The sequence below is a fragment of the Pezoporus flaviventris genome, unplaced genomic scaffold, assembly GCF_033815535.1.
Source record: "Pezoporus flaviventris isolate CSIRO_AGI_PZ_B2104156 unplaced genomic scaffold, CSIRO_AGI_Pfla_v1 ptg000023l, whole genome shotgun sequence".
Taxonomy (NCBI): domain Eukaryota; kingdom Metazoa; phylum Chordata; class Aves; order Psittaciformes; family Psittacidae; genus Pezoporus; species Pezoporus flaviventris.
In genome coordinates, this window is record NW_026892571.1 from 18,264,045 (window position 1) to 18,288,883 (window position 24,839).

The 24,839-nt window shown below is 42.6% G+C and overlaps 1 protein-coding gene across 8 annotated transcripts in view; it reads right to left on the bottom strand.

The window, feature by feature from the left end:
• Positions 1-263: 263 nt before the first annotated feature.
• The window catches only part of RAPGEF6 (Rap guanine nucleotide exchange factor 6), a 113,770-nt gene continuing 89,194 nt past the window's right edge, over positions 264-24,839 (bottom strand). For 4 of the 8 annotated variants that reach the window (XM_061457067.1, XM_061457068.1, XM_061457071.1 and 1 more), the window contains 11 exons: positions 23,364-23,575; positions 22,177-22,300; positions 20,003-20,026; positions 17,199-17,419; positions 14,691-14,882; positions 13,958-14,092; positions 12,432-12,545; positions 9,694-9,919; positions 7,394-7,905; positions 3,443-3,754; positions 264-1,854 (listed from right to left, as the gene is read on the bottom strand). In XM_061457067.1, the coding sequence (XP_061313051.1) occupies positions 1,829-1,854; positions 3,443-3,754; positions 7,394-7,905; positions 9,694-9,919; positions 12,432-12,545; positions 13,958-14,092; positions 14,691-14,882; positions 17,199-17,419; positions 20,003-20,026; positions 22,177-22,300; positions 23,364-23,575 (2,098 nt within the window). In that variant the 3' untranslated portion in view covers positions 264-1,828. The remainder of the gene's footprint in view (positions 1,855-3,442; positions 3,755-7,393; positions 7,906-9,693; positions 9,920-12,431; positions 12,546-13,957; positions 14,093-14,690; positions 14,883-17,198; positions 17,420-20,002; positions 20,027-22,176; positions 22,301-23,363; positions 23,576-24,839) is intronic. The other 4 variants (XM_061457075.1, XM_061457072.1, XM_061457070.1 and 1 more) reach the window with 2 other exon arrangements.

The window sequence follows — 24,839 nt, forward strand, 5'->3', positions numbered from 1 at the left end:
CTGTTGATTTAACACCTCCCAAACTCCAATCAATGTGGGTAAGCTCCAGCCACACAGTAACACTGAACCTGGCATCACTATGAACATGGGCACAGGCCGGGTCATACCCATTCCCCTGGCCCCATCAGTCCCAGGCTGCGATGGGGAGAGCACGTCGAAGGCTTTGGGTTGTTTTTGGTACTTGTGTCATTCTCAGAGAACATCGCATTCCCCTGCACCCCCTTGCACACACACAGGGAAAGAGAAAACAAACCTTAAAGCTCTTCACAACTATGGATATAGAAATCATTTTTGAGGCACTGTAAAAATGACAAACATCATCTTCCTAGCTTAGGCTGTAAACATCACAACAAAGATTTACAATTAAATGTTTAAATACATATTCACACATTCATGTCCAATTGTAACACTAGAATGGGGCATCGTGTGCTAGAAGGAAGGAAGAAAGAAAGAAAGAAAGAACCTGCAGGTATTTCCAGTTTTACCCCTCTGGGCTCTGGCTGGCTAAGCAAAATCAAACAAGCCATTCAGCTGACCGTGGTCAACCACCAGGATCACGTGGGAATACTGGCTGGCTGGAAGTCAAAGCTGCCATTGACATCCACAGCACCAGGATTTTAACCTAGGATTTAAAACAGCGTGCTTTGAGACCATCTGTAGCTCCCAGATGAACACAACAGAAGTTTTTAACCCATCATAAAACACATTATACCCTTATATAAGCATTACATCACCGACCCTCCAATTGCAGTGATTTTACTGTGAAATGAGGGCGGTTTAGAATGTCTTTTAAAGATAACCTTTGCACCTAAATCCTGTGCAGCTCTGGCAGAGGGCCAGGACGTGTGGGATGATCCCCAAACCCACAACACACGGCTCAGGTTTTGGTTTCTAGCAACAGGCTTCGCATGTGGGACTCTGCAGGGCAGAACCCGGGGAAGCTTCAAACTCCCCTGAGGGCTCCCTGCCAGCCTCAGCCTCCACCTTTCAAACTGTTACTTAAGAGGGGAGGAGAGCAACTCCTGCCTTAGTTGGCTGCCAGCTAAAACGCTTCCAAGGAGAAGGGTCTTTGCTGTGTCCGGGTAGGAGGGAGCAGCAGACGGTGCCGCTCTGCAAGGCTTCGTGCTCCACCTAGCTTGACTCTAAACCCACTCTAAAATCCACCTATTTCTACACCTGATAACGTTCTGCTCCCTGTTCCCTGTGTCTGAGGGCCCAACAGTTTGTGCAGCTACTTTACCATGACTTTGACTAAACATTTACATTAGCCAACCAGAGCACTCCCAACACGAATAAAGGAAATTCCCATCAAAAGAAGACTTTAAATTAATAAATTATTTTCAGATACTTCAGCAATGTCCTTCGCTTTTGCTGACATTTTGATAAATTCTTTCTTTTTAAAGTTCATAAAATAACACTCTTAGATTTAATAATGGTCATGTGGAAAATTAACGACGATGGAAAACTATCCATGGATTACATGGTATCATACAGAAGAACGCTTCCAAGTGTCAAATGGTGGTGACAACTGGTCCTCCCAAATGCATGAAGCCTGGTCCATCTCTGGATACTGAGGTCAGCATCCAGGCAGTCAGAACACTCCTTGAAAATGGTTTGCTATTTCACAGGCAGAAATAGCTTTCTTAGGCGGTGGTGGACTGAAGTAAGGTAGAGAGAGATGTGATCCAACCCGTTCCATCTTGTCCATGACAGAGGCAAATGCAATGTCTGAGGTTAGTAGCAGCAAGTTGTTAGCGTTGGCTAACAGAATCATGTGGTCCTTCTCCCCACATCCCTTGTGTTGTGGTTTACAGAAATAGCCCAATGGTTACACTGCTGATACTTGTTCATCTTCTGCAAAACAAGAGGAGAAAAAGGGTCAGTTAGTCCATCAGTCCCTTGCCTCAGACGCCGAGGGTACAGACCAATGCCCCACTATTTGATTACAGCGATTCTGTGAAGACTTCACTACTTCAACGTGATGTTTTCACTGGCTTAATCACTGACCACTATGTATTCAGTATTGCCATTAATACCCCAGACCCCCTGAGGATTTGATAACAATCATACAATAAAGATGTATTGCAGAACAGAAAATCCCAGATCCTCTGAAAAATTATTAACATGCAGCTCCCAAGATGCCAAAAGCTATAGATTTGGGAGAAAAGCCAGTAAATTCACTCCCCATCATGCAGAGAGAGCGTTGTATCCCAAAGAAAATTAACCAAGCACTGTAAAAATAGGTGTATCTAAAAGTGTATGGTTAAATTTAGTTTAGAAAATTTGGGATTAAGATGTTTGAAGCAATTACGTCTTTATTTTTACATCAAAAACACTGAACACCACAACTGAATTCATGTGGGATAACTTCACGTTTCACCAGAAGTTTGAATTGAAGTACTAATATATATGTTAAACACTGTTTACATATTTTGAAGGGCCAAGATAGGATCATTTTGCATCAGAAATTGTTTTAATCTAAATCCAGGCTCATTTGAAACCTGACTGAAATGGATGGAAACCACAGCGTTCTAATAAAAAGTGAGTTCAGTAGCAAAGGGTACAGAGGGATCACATCAGTGCACAGGGATTAAAAGCAAATCAGCACATAAAACAGTTAAATAGAAATTCCCCTGACTCGATGTTCTGACACAATATAAGAGCAGTCTTTTGCAGAAGAATCTCTTGCGTTTTGGTCACCCCATTCTTGCTGTGCTCACAGTGTTGGCTGTTGCTTCAAACAAGATCATGACAAATGTGGCTGGAAGAGACACTGTCAGGCCACGCTGGGCTGAGAAGCCAGGTGTTATCAAACCCACTTTTCAGAAGAACAGAAATTCACTGCTATTTCGATCAATATTTTTCAACTCAACCTCCAGGGATGTCTGGTGAGGAATAAACAGTTTAACAGGAGCACATGGGAATCCAAATGGGAAACGAGAGTCATACAACAACCCACCAAATCCAAAAATACCCATTTTAGATCATCTCCCTAAACCAGGGGACATCAGTTAATCAACCCAGAGAGGCTGGAGCTTTCTCATGTATAATTTATAGCCTGACAGTGTCCCTTAGAGTGAGCATCACCACTGAGAGGGGATAGATTGTAAAGAAAACAAAACAGCATCTACATGCTCTTAAGTGTCTCAGTTGTGCTTTGGGAGAGCTCATATGTATATTTACATATATACATTTATAGGTAATTTAGAGTGTTTGGTGTCAACATGCTTTTCCTAAAGAGAAGGCATTCTTTCTCTTTTCTAGACGTGTATATACATGCAGACGTATATGCATGTGCATACAGCCATACAAATGTATTTGTATAGGAAGAGATTAACCAAGTCTTAATCTCCAAGAATGACCAAGAGAAAGCCCAGACCATCGTTGCACAGATTCCCCCAGCAGTTCAGTTAACATCTACCGAGCCAAGTGTTGCACATACCATCCTCTTCACTATCTGCGTCAGTCATATCTGCTAGTTTGGGGTTGGACGGCTGCCGACTATGCCACTGAGGCATCTTCGATGCAATACAGGCCACCGGTTCACTACCGAGAGGAGCTGATGAAAGTCTAGAGAGGTCACTGTGCAGCATCTTTGACCTCTGCACTGCCACACTATAGTCTGGAGGTTTTAGGTGTGGGTGATGGGGCGATCCTTCCTTTATGTCCGCTAAAGATATCCCCATATATCCCGGAGGGGTGGGCGGTGGCTCCCTATACCTATCGTCCTTCTTAGGTGAGGTGACACAGTACACTGGCACAAGAAATAAGCAATGGAAATGTTAAAGAAGAAAACAAAGGAAACAAAACGTTAAAAAATCATGAAATGTTACAATGGCAAAACAGAAACTGATAACAAAATGCAAATGCAGAAACACTGGTTATAACGACAGCAGATACTTATGCTTTCATTTATGTTTTCTGTTTAAGAAGCCAGAGTGGCAAGAAAACCCATGAACTCAGCAGCCATGGTGCCACTTGAGTGGAAACTGCACTGTAACCTCTACATTCAGCTTGCAATTACAGTGCTCATTAAAGTCCCTACTCCTGTGGCACTGTTTTCCAGTGGGATGCTATGAGCTCCCGGTATGGATGGAGAGCCAGCACTGCGATGCTGCTGGCTGAGCCTGCAGCCACTCTGTGACAGGCCAGGAAACTAAAGAAATCCAGGTCACCAGCCCAAAGTTACTTTGCATAGTGCAAGAGTGACAGCAAGAACTGCTGGTTGACTTCCAACATCATCCACTGCAGCACCCGAAAGGGTGATGAACAGAAAGTCATTATAGTAAAATATCATTGTACCAACTGATGTGCAGAAAGACATTAAACCAAGCAATCTGCAATGCTACAGGAATTAAAAACCTAGTATCATCACAGAATGGTTTGGGTTGGAAGGGACCTTCAGAGGTCATCAAGTCCAACCCCCCCTGTAATGAGCAGGGACACCTTCAACTAGTTCAGGTTGCTCAGAGCCACATCGAGCCCAGCCTTATCACAGAGAACTGCACCCACGAGGCAGACTGGATATTCATTACTTCACATTTTCTAATAGAAAAGAATGGCTTATCATGTCCACACTTTTTTGTTTTGTTCACTTTTAAACCTGCATCTTAAACTGTGTTCTCTGTTTGTGAGAAATAACCAGGAACAACCATGGAAGCAAAAAAAGCCTTTGGAAAGGCTGCATTCCACCTTTTGCAGCCACGAAATGCCTACACTCAATCATATTTATGTGCAATGTCTATGCCACATAATCCATCATTTGCCTTCCTGCCCCGTGCATCAACAGCTCAGGTCACACAGGCTCTCAACCCAAACCTTAACTTTATGAAGTTCCCTTCCCTTCCCTCCCGCCTGCCCCCAGGTCTGGGGCTCTTGTGCATGTTAAATTGGGCTTTTCCATGTACATGTTGCAACAGGAGAGTTTCAAAGCTGGGATCACGTTAAACATCTACTATTTGGGTGAATCTGCATTCTTCTTTGTGGATGCATTTTAAACAGTGCATTGTGATGACAGCTCAATTATTTAACGTGAAAGGATTAAAATTAAGGAGTATTTCTTATTGCATTGTGGACTTGGGAGATTCTGGGTGCTGGTATCAGGAACAAGAGCTGGCTCATACACGATGACCTCAGTTCATGCTTGGGCTTATAGCAGAACAGGATATGAATTCACACAGGTTGGTTTTTAGGGGATACACGTGGGTACAGGCAGAGATTTATCCTGCTCGTTTATAGGAATCATTTTCATTTAACTAGCATCTCACTGGGCCCCTATGAGAAAGCAGGGAAGCGGTGGAGGCTTTCTGCTCCTCAAAGGCTGGGTCCTCTGAGCAAACCCCACCTCCTGTCTGCACTGGTTTTGCAGGAGGGCTGACCAGGGCTGGTACATTCCCCTCTGAAGGGGAATGCTTCAGGCTTCCTAGAGCCAACATCTAGCCTACTGTAAGAAGAAAAGCAGGAATACCATGCAAGCCCTTTTGTAAAGTTCCAATTCATAACATTTCACAAACTCAATCAAAACAAAAACATCCTAAAAGCTTTTACTGCCTGCACCATTAAAGCATCCTTAAGCTGTCACCCACCCAGAGGCTCAGGAGGTCACAAAACCCTTGCACAAGGAAACCCCCTTTGCAAGCAACTGATTACTCCCAATACTCACTTTGTACAGAAACCAAGGTGAAATTCTACACAGTGGTTAAGGGAAACCTAACTAAAAGGCAGTGATACAAATTCTGGTGCCTGCTATAGGTAAAAGAAGTGGAAAAGCTTTTTTCCTTTGGAGGCAGAGCAACGGCACATCACCACATCACCACCCCACACCTCCTCTGCTGGTAAAGCAAGGTTGCTGCAAGACACTGATGTTGCAGAGGGTGGAGACGTGTGTGAAGTTAGGAAGCCATGGAATTTACTGCGTCTGCCAAGCCCACATTCATGCCACTGGTATGTGGGCAGCTGCCTTTCCAGCTCCATTTTCAAGGTTTTCAGGCAGGAAAGCCTGTGCCAGCGCTTTTGGGGGACTTCTCAACACCAGCTCTCATTAAGCAGACGAGCTGAAGATTCTTGTTTTGTTTATTCTGAACTCGTGCAGTCATCACAGACTGGCAACAAGCTGTTTGTAGCGAGCAAGCAAATGGTGAAGTAACGTGAAATGCCTTTGGCATATTGCATGACGCTAACAGGTTTGCATTTGCAAACCAGAGATTATATCCACCTATAGCAGATCTTTGCTTAAGCAGACACATGCATGCTCTACTGAAGCATGGTGCTGTTTCTTACCAGTGTGCTGGACTGCACAAAGGTGGCAAGCTGTATGGTGCAGTGTCTAAACAGCATTAAAAAGGAGGGGAAGAGCTCTGAGCAAAGACAGCATGTACTGAATAGCCACCACCACCTCCTGAAACAGCTCAGAGGCTCCTGAGAGCCTGCAAGGGCAGAGCACATGCACAGGAGCGAGCTGTGAGCAAAGCAAGGCTCCACCATGCTCACACAATGGTTAGGGTTGGAACTCTTATGGTTGCTGCCTTTCTTCTCCAAAGCCAAGGAGAAGGAATGCAACCCAAAACCTCCACCCTACGTGCGATGCTTACTTAGGCAATTACCTTTGATAACATAAACCCCTCTAGCAATCTAGTCAGTAATTAAATTGCATTTCAGCTGCACCTTTGACTTACAGCCTAGAAAGCTTTGCCCTCCTCCTTTTATCTTGTTCCTAACCCAGCTCCTTTAGTTTTGGCTGCTAAACTCACCAGGACAGGAAAAGACATCTCGGTAGAACTATGCATCTTTGAAAAGGCATTTTATATGTTTTTCTCCTTTCATATGTAGCCAAACTGCAGCTGTATAACCAAATAAATGGCAGTTTAGCATAGCAAAGATAGGCAGGGAGTCTGCTTTGCCCTTCAGCTTCCAGAGACAAAAGCCCTACGGATGAAAGGTGCTCCAGCTCCAAAGAGGTGGGAGAGCTCCATACCCCTCAGCAGTCACGCTCTTCCCTCTCAGGTTCATGGAAAGCCTGTATTATATTGACTTCAAGAGGTCGTGCTTGTTGTTCCTTGACAGAGGACCATCTACAGTGACGAGTGTTTCCAAAATCACCCAAAAACCAAAGGGGCCGTACTACAGCGAGGAGCTGCCTGACATTTGCACGCAGACACTGCTCCTGCAGACCCATAAAGTGACTGGGAAGTGGGCTGGTTTAGCACTGCCATTTTCCTAATGCAAAAGGAGGCGGCTTGAAAACACAGTGTCTGCGTAGTGCTCTGATTCAAACCACATGGAAAGCTGAATTTAACATGCCATCCAGCCCCCAGACCTGCTGATGTCATCTCTTAAGTTCATACCAAAACGAAAACCAGATGTAGGAGCTTCCACGAGCTGCTGGCTCACTTACCTATCAGGCCTTTCTCTGTACTCGAAGTCACTGTTTTGTAAGTCGTATCCGCGCCCGGTTTAGAGTCCAAAACCTCCGTCTGCTCGGCTGTAGAGTTCTCCAGCCCCCTCCGCTTGATTGTCCCATAGTTTGTTTCGTAGGTGTCTGAGAGCGAGCTGGAGGAGGCCCAGCTCTGCCGAGACTGATCCAGCTCCATGCTGGCTTTCGACTGCCTGTTGGCTTTGGAAAAGGCTTCCGAATACAAGTAAGCCTCCTCGGAGTAACAGTTTGTGGGATCGACTTCAGCTATGGGTCCGTCCAGCTGCGTGTGACGGTAAGAATTGAGGAGATCCCAGCTCTTCTGGTTCGGGATATTCTGGAAGTTGTCATGAGAACTACTTGAGCACGAAGTCCAGCTTCCCCGGCCGCTATCTGCTGCCTCCACCGTGATGTGCTCGTGGGAGATCTCCTCATTGCTCATGGAGGATGTGAAAGCCATCCCTCTGATGAGAGCAGGCCTGGTGATGGACCAGCTGCAATTGAACGACACAAGCCAGGAAAAACACTGTTCAAATAAACCTGATGTACTCAGAGACCACCACCTGGGTTTAAACACAACTCCAGTTTTAGAACGGGTAAGCAGCAAGGTCAAGGCACACAGGAGCACTGACAAGAGACACGGTTATTCCCGACTCATCACTGCACACGGCAGCAGGGAAGTTATTCCCAAGGGAATAACAAGTCTGCAACAGGCATTTACAGGCATGACCCCAGCTCCATAAAAACCTGGTCCACAGAAACTTTCCTTTATCAACTACAGCAAGGCAGTGCTTGATGGAAAGCAGAGGAGTAATTTACCTCCTGGTTTCAGGCTCCCACCACCTTTTTCTTTGCATTTATAAACTAAATCCAAAATCAATACTTAGCATAAAAGGCCACCCCTTTGCTGGCAGCATCACGATGCTGTCTGGACAGAGTGGGGGTATTTGTATTTCAAAGGAAATATTGGGCATAAATAACATTTGTGGAAACAATCTGGAGTGACAGATTCTGAAAACCAAAGGACGAAACTCCACGTTTAACTGAACGGCTGCTGCAGGCTCTAATCACCGTTGGTTCATAATTAAGGGGGATAAAATCAAGCCAGGTTTGCATGCATTTAGAAGACATGAAGTTACAATTGGTAGACGTTATTCAAGTCTCTTAACTGTTCCTGGTTACATTAACAAATGCATGGGTAGCCCAACATTAAAATGCAACACCATCCCTCAGCAGTTTACTGACACATTGTGAAATAGAGGAATATTATCCTTAGATACATGCAAACAACTTCTTTTCCTCCCTTGCTTTTCTATTTCCTAAGTCCTAGCCTAAAACCAGCTTTCTTCTTCTCCCAGCCAGTTCCAAGGGGCATTTCCTCAGCGCGCTGCTCCTGCTCTGACTGAACTCTCAGCATGCGTTAGGCCTTTTCAACAGAAGAATTATTTTCTATTGAGAAGCACATCTTTAAATTCCCATTTTAGCCCAGTGAAATAAATCAAATCAAGGATTTCTTAAGAGCTGCAGCACCTCAGCAAACACACACTAATAAGATTTTTTACAGGCAAGAGATCACAGAATACTGGTACAGGCTAATCAGTTACACAGCTTTCTAGAGTTCAATCACAAAAACCTTATATAGTGTTAGAGACGAGCTGTAAAACAATAGAAATGGAAGGAGCCTCTCTCATTTACCTGAATCCACAACATCTGAGGGCAGAAGAGGCTATCTCAAGAAGATTCCCACATATTAGATCTTATGGATCAAAGGCTAACATCTAATAACACAAACCCAAAAGCTTCCAGTTTAAAGTGTCATCTCAGGACAATGGCTCATCGCACTAAAGTAATAAGACCTTTTGTATGGAAACTCCAAGAATACCGTGGTGGGAAGCTTCCAACCTGCCTGAGCAACAAATGATCATAAGAGAACTCCTTAAAAATCACATTAAGTATGTTAAGTGATTGGCACTGCTGACTCAGAGAGCACTGATAATATCCTGTTCTGCTGTCTCTCATTACCACACTCACTTCTTAAGTAGCATCCTAGTTTTAAACACATTTGCAGTCTCCCGCATGGTATGTCCATCTGATCCCACCAATGGGAACAAGCTGTTGTCTACCAGAGTAACACCGTAACTCTCTTGGGAAAACAGGCTCTTCCCATACAGAGCAGAGCTTAATAACGACAGCAGAGTGAATAACTGTGCCCTCACCAATGCTTTGTTACCCCTTTTGACACAAGACGACACCAAGCCCAACCATAACCAGTTGCATCTTACCCAGGGCATGGCTGGCTGTAGTCAGCCAGAGGCTGAGGATGCTCTTTCCTCTCCGGCCCTCCTGAATCCACCACAATAAGAGACTGGGACAAACTCCTCTCATCTTGCAGTGCTGCTGACATGGAATCCACTGAGCAGTTGCTCACGATGCTGGACCGGGATGAAATCTCACTGTGGCTGGAGTCTGAGAAGTTATCAGATTTAGTGGAAGGTATGAGGGCATAGCCTGGAGAAGAGGAGAACGTCTTGGTCAAAGAGCAATTCGAGTTCGCTAGGCATGACAATGGAACACTGACACACACATTGCAGCAAGGGTATTTAGCAGAAAACCAAATGAAACCCTGTTTGCATACTGTCAGTTTTTAGGGTACCAAACCTTTTAGCATCTATCAGCATCTAGCATTGATTTAACAATGTGAGTCCAGTGACTCCAATAACCTCCCTGCAAACTCCACTACTCTCCAGAGCAGAAGGTTAAACCTACATAACCAGGATTGACAGCTGCAGCATGAACAGTGAGTGGATAGATCAGGTCTCGCCCATCCTTTCCTGCAGTTCTCTAGTACAAATGCAGTGTATTTCCCACTATCCCTCTGCTCTACTGTTATGTGTGACTCAAAAAAGGTTTTGGCAGTGGATGAGGAGACACTGACTAAGGTAAAAGGCAGCTTTTAGCACTCACGGGTTAGCCATATGGTCCCTTTTGGGTTTATTACCTGTTCCAAAATTAACAGAGAAGGAAGCAAAAGCAGGAAACACAGCTTTGGCAGGAGCTGGATCAGACACCAGCACTGCTCCTGCAGAGGGGAATCAGCTGGAGACCTCACCAGATTGAGAGCAAAATATCTAATGCATTTTGTCTGTTTGGCTTAGCCTTACCCTCAAATAACTTCTTTCAAACACAAATAATGTTATAGCCCATATATCCATCACCTCCTCTTCCTAGTACTTGGAGTGAACATAAGAGACTACTACAATGGGGACTTCCGTGGGCTCTGGCTACATACGCCCTGTAGACACTTCTGCTGGTATAACTAAAGTAATTCCAGATGGGACACCTGCCTCCAGACCACTTCAGAAGAAGCCCTTAGTATGGAAAACTTGCCTGAATCATCTTTTTTATGACCTCAGAGAATCAGGGAAAGAACTGAAATGAACAGAACTCAGCAAAGGCAACAAGCTGTGGTTTGTTCCCCTTCATCTGAGGGCAAAAAGTCTTGGATTCATGAAGTTCCCAGTGGGTTTCTCTATAGCAAATCCACTGCAGGTCAGGAAATAGATCCCTGCCTTCACTAGGAGCAAGCAGTCTATGATTTACCCTATATTATGCGCATAAAAATACAAAATTAGAACCTTTATTTAAAAATACTGGATTATCAACTGCTTCATGTACAGGAACATGAGCATCTGCTAATGAATCTTTACAGGAGACCACATTAACACACTGCTGACACAGCACTCAGCTAAGCATTTTTTCCCCAGATCCCTGCTGATTTCTCGCTTCTTTTCTACCTCCATGTGCCTTTGAGCTGGACTGCCACATATTTACATCAATCAGGTGAAAATGTGAAAAGACCAGGCAGCCTAAGAGCCATGGCAGCGATACACACAACTGAATACAGCAGACTGATGCCATTCAGTACATGAAAAATACAGAGATCTCATAATATGGCAGCTGGAGCCACTGGCATACATGCCACTGAGCGTACAGCTCATCATTCGAGAGATTCCACAGTTCAAGCTTAAATATTGCTGTAAGATTTTAAGAGCAGATATGAGCATATAGTACCAGTATTATCTTAATTTTAAGCTACTCTTCATCAAGAACTTACAAAAGGGCTCTTCATGAAAGAGATTAACACTATCTGAAAGCTGGGTTATTAAAGAACAGCACACGTATATAAAGAGACTAAATGCAGTCCTTGCTGGGCTGAAAAGGTCAGCAGAAGATGTGATCAATGCAAATACACACCAACACTGGAAGTGAGCATTTGATCTACATCATATGAAGGACTATCTAGAGTCTAATTAAGAGAACGATGCAGAACTTACTGTTTCATTGGCATTTGCAAACACTAAGTAACAGAACTGTCACTGTACCTGTTCCTTGATTTTCTAAACTTCACTTTATTGTCTTCACTGCACTGTAAGGGTGATTAACTATAAATAACTGACACAAATATCTGAAAGGGAAGCACATTGAACAGCTTAAACATGTAAATGAAGAACTCTGAAAGAACTGGGATAAAGTGAGGACATTTGACATAACATGGACATCACAGTCTCCCATCTAGAAATACATCAGATAGTCTTCCTTCTCCTTCTAGGCTTCAGGCATAGGCAGTAAGATGTCCACAGATTGCTGTTGCTATAGATACTTGCTATGCTCAGAGCATCACTGTCTTTGTCCTTTTGGTTTTCACTCCTTTCTGAGGCTCCAGTGTGCTCTGCTTCCCTTTTTGCAGTAAATGCTGTTCTTTCCCTGAAGAAGATTCTTTCCCTAAGTCTTCTAAACTGGGGTCCCTTCGTTCTCCTGTGCTCACGCTCAGCTTCTGCCTTTCCATGTTCAACTTCTGCCTTTCCATGCTCAGCTTCTGCCTTTCCATGCTCAGCTTCTGCCTTTCCATGCTCAGCTTCTGCCTTTCCATGCTCAGCTTCTCTTTCTCCCTTTTCACTCATGTCTGAACTGTCTCTTGCTTTCACAATCATCCAAATTCTCTTTTGCAAATAAGCCCCACCTATTCCGTAGCTGCGTTGTCCACTGTTCTTGTTGCTGGCTTCACTGGCGAGTGATGAGGAAGAGCCAGAGAGGTTCATCTGACTGCTGTTATCCGACCTTTGGATGTTACCAACTACAATAAAGTACACACAGGCACACCTTGATAAGGGAGAAGTAACAGCAAAAACAACCTCCTGATTTTAAACCCTTTTTTCTCCAATCCTATTTGCATATCACTTGGGTATAGATCAAAAGAAAAGGAAATATAAGATTAAGTGGAATGTGTTTGTGCCTAAATTGTGTCTTTCAGCTGTCTGTGAAGCACCTAATTTTAGTTCAATGAGGTGTTAGCACTACACATACAACAGGGTACGGATCACCTCAAATTACATCAGTGCTAAAAATACACTGAAAGCAAGTTGAATTAATGAAATAATCCCAAAGAAACAAAACATTATTTTCAAAGACCCAGATGAAAGTTAACAAAAGTAACATATCCATAAGCAATGCTCAAAAATCTCAGTGGAACTGAGATTTGGCAGCCCAAGTAATTAAGCTTTTTATACATACGCTGTGCTTAAGTAAAATAAGTGGCATTCTCCTAAAGGAAACAGTATCTTGTGAAGGCAGAAGTGGACAGAGCAGCATGATCTCCCACTGAAAAGGGTGAGAAGGTGCAGTAAGCCACCATGCCGTGCCATGCCAATCCTGTGGCTTTGGGCTGCCAGTGAGGCAAAGCAGCACAGAAGAGAGGGAGAAATGCCTTACACCGTTCAGCACCGACCACACGGGCTGACTACAAAGTGGTGTTAACAGATTTCAACTGAATTCCCATCCAAGGTTGCTAATGATGAAGTGATGCAGGTCTTTTAAGACGAAGACATCAAAAATAAAGGGGTTCTCAGGGCATCATGATAAACAGGGATGTATACAAAGCCCTGTGCACAAGAACAAGAAGTATGAGTAACAACTCAAGGATTAGAGGGATGCACTACTTTTGCAGAAAACCATCTCTTCTGGAGAGCTATGAAACCATTTTCTCTCCAGTTCCACCTACCCATCTGATATTCCAGGTACCTAAAGCAAAACCATATGGTGTCTCAGCAGCCTCTGTTTCTGTGCAACAGTTGTCTTCAAGAAATGCCCAGGTCTATGAATTCCATTCATGTAAGTGGCCACCTAAATCTGAGCTGATAACGCTGGAACTGAAGAACTACTGGGAGTTCTGTCAGAAGCACTTAAGCCATTTCTAAGACAACTTTTCCTCTTTTTAAATACTGGGTAACTTTAAGGCCAAAACATACAAACACAATGAAAACCTATTTCTATTCATAGAAAGACGTGATTCTAATCTTGACTACAAATAGTCAAGATTATTCTAAATCTTCTAATATGAAGAATATCCTAAACTACTATTTACTTCTCTTACATATCATTAGCAATAAATACTCCTGCCATGGCCCACCCTGGTTTTAGTGCAACACAAGCAAGAGCTCCTGAGATTGATGCTGACACTCACAGAGAACATTCACCCAGCACACGTACCTTTGCGTGGAGAGCCCTGAGGAGAAGCAGGAGGGCTGGAGTGCAAAGAAGATGCCATGGACATTGTGTCATCTGTTTGTTTCTTACTACTTACTTCCTCAGACAAGCTTAATGACTTCTGTGGGGAACCTGTGCCTACGAAAACAACAGAATCATTGGTGCATACTATTCTTCTGTGTGCTGCAACAGATTGCTTCCTGAAGCTGTTTTAACGGATACTGATGCTCAGTGTATCATAGAATCTTTTCATATCACTTACTGACTGCAACTGTTTACATAACCCACAGTTGTAGCTTTCAAATAATACAATAGTTATGCAAACAGGTCAGAAGTATTTTAACACATAATACTGCTTTGCAACTAGCAAATTCAGGGACAGAAAAAAACCTGATGCTCACTAGGAGCATTAACGAATTAAATAGGAGCATCAACTAATAATACATGTTGCTCCACTGGACAAGAAAGTTGTTAAAATGGTGTTCCAGAGGTTAAAACATTAAATCTCTGCAATTTGTTTCAATAATTTCAACTGAATAAATTATACTTCATTTTGTCACGAAAGCAAACAAGCGATGTTGTTCTACTTTGGCTGTGCAAGATCCCTTCAGAATGCAGAAACACACAGTATCAAACTTAACATGGTACATCTGACCTGTTCAAGACACAAGTGTTAAGACAGCCCCCTTCCTTTAGTTACTGAGCCTATCCAGACAGGTGAACTGAAGATACTCACTGAATGTGACGTGTTCCTTTGTCAGTCCCTTCTTCCTACTGGGGTATAAATTCACAGTTGGAACCTGAAGAACTTGACTCATCCTGTTCTGTTGATGCTGATGGGCTTTAGCGGTTTGGCCAATTGACCTCATGGGTACTGGAGACATTTCAGAGGATTTCCCTCCTCTTCTCTCACTTAAATTCTTTGTCACTGTGTTATAGAGAAATTGCATGTAAGTACCTTGCACTTTGAATTGCAGGATTAATACAGTCACTCCGAGTACAACCATCCAGAGAAAGCAACCACGGTATAAAGAAGATAGAACTGAAACCATTTCTATTCCAAACACACTTATTTACCTATTTCACCATCTCAGTCATTCTGAGATCTCAAATCATTCTATGGTCTTGTTACACTTAAGAGGCTGCTGCATGAAATGGCATTAAAAAAACCTAAACTCTTTGAAGTGTCATAGAGACACTTTATCAACCCCCCCAAAGTATGATTTATTTCTACTGTAGGTCCATATTTAAGATGTTTGTACCTAAGATGCAAAAGCCTCACAGCATCTCCTTCAAGCTTACATCATGCCACTGAAGGGAGAAGGAATGGTTGCTTTGCAACTGGCATCAAAGCTTTCACTAGGTGGCACAATTGATTTACAGCACGGCACTGATGCAGTTTCTACTTTAATCACAAACTCTGAAGGTAAGACCAACTGAATTCTCCTTAAATTCCCTTGGAAAAGTCTGGATTGCAGCATTACCGCTGCTCGCTCCTTCTGCAAGCAAGGCTGGGAGAATCTTACTGCTGAGATAAGAGACTGGGGAGTTCTCTTCTGGAGATGTGCAAAAAGCCCCATCAGCACAAACCCAATCTGTTGGGGTTTGGTTTGGTTTTCCCAGGTTTTAAAGACAGGCACTTCAATAACATGCATTTATTTGTATATTTGCTTAACCTCCGTTTTCCTTTTTGGAAGGTGAAGACAAAAAAGGACTTGATTTACTTAACTGCACGAGGTAGAACACTCAGTATTTATTCCCTGGTTTCACTTCCAGATCTCCATGGTTAGCACTGTGCAAACAAGGTTTTCAATGATTTATTTAGCACAGTTGAAAACCAACCTCGTCACACTTATGTTTGTCTCCTGGGCATAGTATGGCCACAGTTCTGTTTGCACATAGGTCATCTACCAGGAGTTCACCCTGACATGCTTTAATTTATTGTGTCAGTGGGGGCGTAAAGCATAAAACCCACAATGGTGTTACCTCTGAGCAGAAACATTCTGGGCTATGGCATGAACGCAGCACAAGCACATCCACTGCCAAGGGATGAGGCTGTGCATCTTCCAGTCCAGAGGAAACCTGTGATTTCTGGTGACTTCAGGCATACAGCCAGTGTGACTACACAGAATTTAACAGTTCAAATATGGCCATTTCCACCATTCCTACATCAGTGCTACTTAAAAGGAAATGTTAAAAACCAATTGCATAGGAAGACACCTGAGGGAATAATAAGGATTTGCATTCCTAACAGTGAATAATGGAAAGGACTTAAAATTTTATCTTCAAAATGCCGTCTCCTATTCATGCTTTTAACTTCTCACGTCAGAGACAAAATGGTGTTGGAGGACCAAAAAAAGCCCTAAAATGCTACACTTGGGCAGCAGACAAGCATGAAACATTATCCTGATTAGCAAGGTTTCTACTCTTCTATTGTGAAACAAAGCGACCTTTCAAGTAAGTGAAAATTTCTATGGATCAAAATGAAATGAGATTACCATTCCTCACTTCTAAATGTGAATGCACTGAACTGCGTAAGCCAGCAGGTCAGTAACAGTTTCTTTACTTAGGCAGTTGCACACAAGTTTGAGTTATGGAAACTCCTGCTGTAGCCCTCAGTTTTTGACTGTCAAGTCATGTCAATCCCATCAGTCAATATTGACCCAACTTCTCCTTCTCAACAATCTTCATTTATTCTAAGTTGTAACCCGTTGCAGTTTCTATATTGATTTTGTCTCTTTTCATTTTCTTGCTGTTCAGACGGTAAACGTTACTTTTATCCTTCCTAATTCTCTACAAGGACAACAGGGCAAGAACAGAGCTAATGTACTATTGAATTTCCTTCCAGCCTGACGCGAAGACACACAGTTTAAGAACTAAAGGTCAAAATACAAAACATCGCTGAAGTTTTCTGACTTCAACCAAGACCTGAAGACAAATGCTGGCTCGTTGAAACTGTCAGCACATGAATTGACAAACAAGCACTTCTGAGAGGGCTTTTTCTTGGGAGGGAGAAGAGAAAGATCTTAAGTGAGTATTTCTAAGGAAGGAACAAGTATTTTCTTATGTATCTCATAGATCACAGACTCACAGAAGGTTTTGGGTTGGAAGGGACCTTAAAGCTCATCCAGCTCGAACCCCTGTCATGGGCAAGGACACCTTCCACTAGAGCAGCTTGCTCCAAGCCCCAGCCTTGAACAGTGCCGGGGATGGGGCAGCCACCGTTCCAGATCACTGTACTTACATGTGCTATACGCAGGCTCACACTGAAGTGACAAGATCTGGATCTTTTCCTCGTCTGTCTCCACGTTCAGGTTGGACAGGTACTGCTTCACCTTCCTGGCCATCTGGGCATCCTCATACAGCTTCTTGGCATTCAGAAGCGAGCTGCGCCGGGCCCGTTTTTTGTGAGCACCTCCCTGTACATCCAACATGTTCGAGTTTGTGCTGCCCTGGCTCAGAGACCTACAAGAGACAGGAGCAAAGCAGTCAACTTTCAGTTCTCAACAGCAGCCAAGAGCTACAGTAGCACACACCAAAGCAGATTAATGCCAATAATCTTCAGTTAGGGCTAGTGCATGCTGATGCAAATGAGTTAAAAAGATGAACAGCATTAAAACAACACTTGTCTTAAAATACTCTACGAAACGGAGAGCAGCAATTTGAGTCTAGAAAGAGAGTGTGGGACTAGGAAGAATGAGGCACAATGCTGCATACAGGACCCATGTAACTCTTGCCTGGCAAGACCCACCTATGTCAACTGCAGATGGGAAGAGTGGACAAACCTGATAACTGTGTTGGTTTAAGGAACTTGGTACCCACTGTATGCATCAGCTTACAAGAGAAACCTCTGGCAATTATCTGAGTACACGAGTGACTCCTGTAATCCTCTTAGGAAACTGAGTTTCTGACAGTGTTTAAATAAGAGGGAAAATGTGTTAATTGTGCCAAGTACATTTTATTAAACACTTAACTTCCTTCTCCAGCTCAGTAAGAACATTTGCAGAAGAGCAGCTCATTAATAAAATGTATCCTAGCAAAGGTCAGGAAGACAGTGATAATACAGGTATGTTCCGACTTGCATCTATTGAAATGATGCTCCCAGTACTCCTACTTGTGAGCTGCCAATTCTATCAGCAACTGAAGCAAAAAGAAATAATCCCCAAACTGTCAGCATCCATCACTCTCCCTGACAGTCACTCCTATTCACACCGAAGCAGTGACCAAACAACTGATCTTGGTATACTTCAAACATACCCATCACCTCCACTTCAACTGTCAAAGTCCTTTGGCCACACCAGTCCAATGAATTTTTTAGTCACTGGAGATCACAATGTGTGTTACTGTAAATTCTAATGGGAAGGGTCAAAGTTGTTCAATGTTGGCTGTTTGCGGGGCTTTTCTAAACCTTTGGAGGAGTAACTTCATTTTAAAAGGGTAAATTCTCTGTTTACCAAGATCCCGGATGTATTCAGAGAATCACGAGTGGCAGAATAAACCATCTCCAGCACAATAACCAAGAGAGTCAGAATGAAACATGTTGTTAGAGGAAGTCTATGGAATCAAGCACAGTGGGCTTAAAAATAAGAGATGGTGGGAAACAGCTGACTGCAGGATTCCCAAAGATGAGAACTAAATCAATCCTGGAATACTTTCAAAGATGATCAATCAATCCAAGAGCAAACATAAACCTAAAACTGGCAGAAATTTATAGCTTAATTACAGAAAAATTCTATTACAGGCAAAGAGCAGCAAAAGGCATGAGGGACTGTTCACACCTATTCAAACCAAGGGGCACTCCTACCTCCTACAGAGCTAATAACTATTATATGATGAAACAATATACTACATCATGTTTATTTTTAATGGTATAAATATTTGATTGCTTACATACACACTGCTTTTCTTTTAAGTCTGGACTTGCCTTTTTAAGGCAATTTAATCCAATTTCTTTTAGAAATGATTTTTCCCTTATTCCCTTGTGTTCCCAGTAATCCCAAGGGCTAGAAACGACTCCAGTTGGGTCTAAGGCATTCCCCCCAGGCGCTGTACACCATGAGTGGGTGCTTACCGACCACCCAAATGATTTCACATCAGGGACCTGCACCCAAACCTGGGTTCCTCTAGCACAAGTTCTGGCACTGTCCCCATCAATGCTGGAGGGGTAAATCTGTTCTCTGCACACAAGCGCCTGAATACTCATAGATAACAAACTGAACTGCCACACCGGGCTTCCCTGAGAGTGGCAAAGTGATGGCAGGGAGGGCAAAGCACCAGGAGCATCCCTGACTCCGTCCTGTAGGCACAATGTCAACATACTAACACACAGCTGGCTTTAAAACAGATGCCCCAGTATAAGCAGAAGTACAATTTCAAAGTGCAAAGGCACATAGGCTCAGGTACACAGGTAACAGTTTTATGGTCAAAAAGACACATAAGAACACCTAAAATATGGCTACATGTCTTCCTAAAATCACTGCCGTGTGTCTGTCAGGAATTTCATCTCTCAGCACTCTCATCTGTAGTCATTTCATTATTCAATCCTTTCACAATCAAGACTCCCAGGGAAGTCAAGGAGGATTTTGGTGTATGAAATGTCAGATACAGTTTATATATACACTAAAAATAAATGCTTTGAAGCTTGAACTCAAACTTCAGGGGGGAAATCACCATATCATTATCACAATTCATAACGTCCTCATAGTTTAAAATCTAAAACGGCTCAAACCATTCAGTTACATGTTAAAAAAGCAAGTTATTTATTTCCCAAAATAGATTGCCTACCAATATAACTGCACAGCAGGGGTTTTTATATGCATAAAGCCAAAACTCAAATAACTTATCCAATACATAAAAGCAACTCAGAATTCTTATAGCTGCAGTATAACGTTGACTGTAACCTCTTATTCCTGGTTTCCAAAATACATGTATTGCAGGGTTAATAAAATGCATGCTGTATTTCAGATGCATGCACTAAGGAGGAGGATGCAGTATGTTAAGAGTTGCATAATCTTTATTTATCTTAGTTGCATTCATCTCTACACTTACCCCAAACTTCTCCACCTCTTCTTCCTGTAAGCAAGAGCCATATACATTGAAGCATGTATTTGAACAGAAAAGCACAGGAAAAAAATAAAACAGTTGAGAGTCAGGAAGAAAGATGCAGACAGGAAAGAACAGAAAAGAAAGAGTTTCTATACGGCAAAATTGTTCTCAAACAAGAACACGATGTTGGAATGGAATGCAAGGGCAGGACTTGCACAAACACTTCAACATGGAAGAACATCTATCAGTTTTCTGTTTCAAGTTTAACCTTTGGATTTAAAAACCCAGCTCCCATTAAGTTTCCTTGTTAAGTATTTCCTCTAAGTCAAATTCAGTTTGGATGGAGCGAGCCAAAATGGTTCAACTTATTCAAAGTGAAGAAAGTGTGCTCCAATTAATTTGCTCTTCGCATCAGGACTGCAGTAAGCAAATGAGAAAACATCAGTATTCAAGTTTATGATGCTGTTTTCCCTTGACTGCTTGCTGGAAAACAAGCTAGTCACCAAATACATGCTGAAAAAGTAGATGCTCTATATTAATCGGTAATGAACTCGCCAGCAAGTCTCATGTTGCCACTAACAAACATCTTTTCTTGTTAATTTTTAATCTTCAAAAGCATTTATTGGTGCTTCAGAACACAAACTGATAGATCAAACACCAGAGGCAATGAAAATGAATATAAATGATGTTGAAAATGTGGATTTATTTTCTTTTAATCTTTGGCACTATCTCTGGTATTAGATGCCTGAGCATTTTATGTCAGTGTGCATCCTTTAAATGATGGTCATTAAAATGTGTTGTGTAATTGTGAAAAACACACTAAAGCTAACTATTTACTATTAAATTCATTTAATGATCAGGCTTCATTAGGTTGTAGAAAGTGTATGGGGCAAGAGGGAAATTTATTTATAGACTGATTTCATCTGTGAATGGGAAAGATTCTGAAAAGCAATCCTAACTGACCAGTAAGTAGCTGTATAACTATGTTGAAGAAGGAATTTGCTAATTCAAATCCAACAGTATGAAGGTGAATCTCCACTGTGAAACAGATCCATCTTCAAACAACATTAACAAGGGATCTGTTATTTTTGTCTCAAAACTCAACTGGGCCCATTTTAAACAAAATGCCTTTATTTCCTGACAGTCAGCCTTGCAAACATGATTCACCATCACCTGTGAATCCTGACCTGTGGAAGCCCACAGGGAGCCAAATCTCAATGCTCTTATATATGCCACATACCCTTGCATATGATATTTCCTTCCGCTGCGCTGATGTAACTGACTTCATAAATCCAAGAGGATTACAACTCGGAGGTGACCTATCGACTGGAATTTAGTTAGGGCTTGTACAAAGTTCATTTTTTGGTATGTGATTCGGCAGAGCCCATCACCTTGTCACCAACTCCTCTCCCCAACTGCACCCTGAAGGATTTTTGTCTGGCCCATTAGTGCAAGACGGAAACTCCTTAGCAGAGATGTGCAGGCATCAGGACCTGCATGGACAGAGGAGAGTCCCCGATGCTTTTCAAGAAATGCAGGACATTATTTAGCTCCACTGAGTATAAACTGGAGCTCACGAGCACCGGATTAGAAGCTGTGGTGCTTTCATTCCCCAGTTTGCCAACACGGAGCCTGGTGATATTATGCATCAGGAGAAAAAACAAACCCCAAGAAAAAATAAACCAAGCAAACCCCCTTCACTGCTTGCAGCCTGAACATATCACACAGTACGTAGGTGGAGCAAGCTGTGCTTAGAACAAATAAAAATACTTTGTTTGGGTTTAATATGTTATCAGTGGGGTTTTGAAGCAGCGTTTCAGACGTATACATGGCTGATTTAGGTGCTTTTTGTATCTATCATATACAGATGTTATATCCCCCTAATATTATACCTCTCCCAAAACTCTACTAACATTAACATTTTATTTAGCAAAAATGTGAATCATTAAACCTAGAACCTACTCTTCTTTCGTTATTAAAGACAGCAAACTGGTTCAGTGGTTATTAAAAGCAGGTCTCGGAAGCATCAACTGTATTGCCATAATTTGATCAAGATTGTGGTTCTGATGTAAATGTCAATGGGAAGTTGCACCATGAAACACAAAGGCACTGATGCACACACAGCCCCAGGTCCCCACCCAGCCCAGACACCTTCAATCCTACTGCAAAGTGCACACCTTTGTCTGAACATCACGGCCGGATCCATGTTTGCCGAGGTCATTCGGACAACTTGGCGAATTTCCTTGGCAATCATTCGGAGCTTCTCAAAGTTCACCAGGCCATCCACTTTGGAATCATTTCCTAAAGAATGGAATCACACACATAAGGAAAGAAAGGAAAAAAAAACAAAGAGTCAGAAATACTTTCTAACAGGCAATGTGTTTCTAGGCACTCACAGTATCCGCTCCCTGTCCCTCCATCACCAAAACTGCCCTAATGGCAAAACACAAATGATCATTAGGCCTACTCTAGTATTGGTTTTGTTAATCTATTTCTAAAGTAACAAGCATTAGCAAGAGGAAAAAGGAGTAAGTGAATTATGCCCAAATTCACTGGCATAGATGTTTAAATAATATATAGAATCCCAGCCTGGTTTGTGTTGGAAGGGACTTTAAAGTTCATTCAGTTCCCAGCCCCTGCCATGGGCAAGGGCACCTTCCACTAGAGCAGCTTGCTCCAAGCCCCTGTGTCCAACCTGGCCTTGAATACTGCCAGGGATGGGGCAGCCACAGCTTCTCTGGGCACCGTGTACCAGCACCTCAGCACCCTCACAGGGAAGAGCTTCTGCCTAATAGAACTGACATCCAACAGCATTCACATTCTGAAGTTAGTCCAAACAGCTCTGAAACACCACAACCAGGAACTGGGTGTATTTGGCAATGCTTAAACTTAACCAGTTGTGAACAGAACCTTGTGTAAAAGGAACAAAATGGAAATGTTTAAACAAAAGCCACCGAAACCACTGAAAGCAGGAGTAGGAGGTGTTAGATCATTGTAGCTGCCTGAAAGCCACAACATGGAACGAAATCCTAGAAACGCCGCAGCAACGAGCTCTTGTAAGAGGAGTATGTACTTGAAGTAGTGTAACTACCAGTTAGCACTCACCTACTGTTCCACCTAAACCTTTGGACACCTGATGAAGATTAAGCATTGCTTTTAAAATATTAAAAATATACTTTTAATTTTTAATTTCTGTCTAGGAACAGCCTCTTCCATTATTCATGCACAGATCTATTTTGTTTTACTCCTACAAAGGACGCATCAAAAGCATCCTACTGGTGGCAGCTTCTTTCAAGCATCTGTTGAATCAGGGCTAAAGCATATTCAGTGCTCAGTTTGTTATTTCTCTTCTGTCTGACATTACCTTCATGCAGAAAGGTGATATCCTTCTTGACAACAGGAAAAAGTGGAATAATTGGAGGCTGCATGCTCTGGCTGCTGAGGATGTTGCGGTATTTTGCCATGTTTCGAGATGGATCAAAGAGATCTTGAAGGTCTCGGAGGTGCTTTTCGTACTTGCTTGGTAACTTCTCCCAGGTGCCTCTGAGACGTGCTACTGGTGCTAGATTTAACCCACTGGAAGGCAGATTTGTTTCATTATTAGCTGTTAGTGGAATCATTACCTTTCAAAAGGAAGCAAAGGGTTTGGGGTTTGTTTTAAGGATTAAAAATAGCTTTTCACAAGGCTAACTGTAAGGCTGGGTGAAAGCCAGGCTGCAAGCTGATCACAATAAACCTCTGCTGCTCGCTCTTGTGAGCAAGAGAAAGAGAACTGTAAAAACCACGACTGCTTCCTATTCACAAGGTACCAGTTTTTAGTTAGCCTGCCAAAACAATCCCTCCATAACACAGGGCTGGTGCCTGTTTAATTTAAGCCCCACTTCTCTCCTGTAAGAACGTGTACCACGATAAGACAAAAGGGTGGAGAATTAATGAGGTGAATACACAGCTACAGTGGCAAGCGAGAACAGTGCACAGCTTATCCCAAGCGAAAGAGGCAGGATTGCAGAGGACCACGTTTGGAGCATTTGCAAATGAGCACCAACAGACTGAGAATCGGAAGCTGCAGCAATGCTAAAACTTGTCATTGTGCTCTCTCATTAAGTAAAAACACATCCAGAATTAGTTGGATGTGATACAGCAAATTAAAATGAAGGAAACCGATCCATCCTCCCTATTAGGATTTGCCACCAAGTTTGCTCATGAAATTCTGCAATGATCACCTTGTCGCTGAGCTAGAAAGCATCATTTCCTAGCATTCACCAGTAAGTCCAGAATCACACAATTGACAAATCTGCTACTCTAAGGTTTTGAAAGCCTCAGAAACTTACTTTGTATTTACTTTATTCTTTTATAGAGATTTCTCCCCATGTTATTGTCAAACCACAAACAAAGCCTCCTCTCACATGAAAAATCAAGCATATGCCACCACGCAGCCCCCCTCTCTTTTACATGCTACATTAGGATGGTTATCTTTGTATTTCATGAAACATATGGCACCGTATTGATATGCAAGGCAAGGCAAGAAAGAGAACCCCCCTGGCATATGCTAACAAAAACATATTCCTCTGGAAACCAGGGCAAGACAAAACCTAACTTACTGACTTCTTTTTATGACCAACGACCACTTCAGTCACGGCGTGATTAGAGTTAACTGAGAAGCAGGAAGAGTCACTTCTCCACCCACAATAAACAACGAGGAAATAGGGAGCAGAATATAGAAATTAGATTCACTATCCATATGTATATTCACCATGTAATGAGAAGTCCCAGCCCCAACGGCTGCCCAGTGCCCTTTAAGGAGATTCATTCATTATTTAATGTATGATTAAACAGAAGG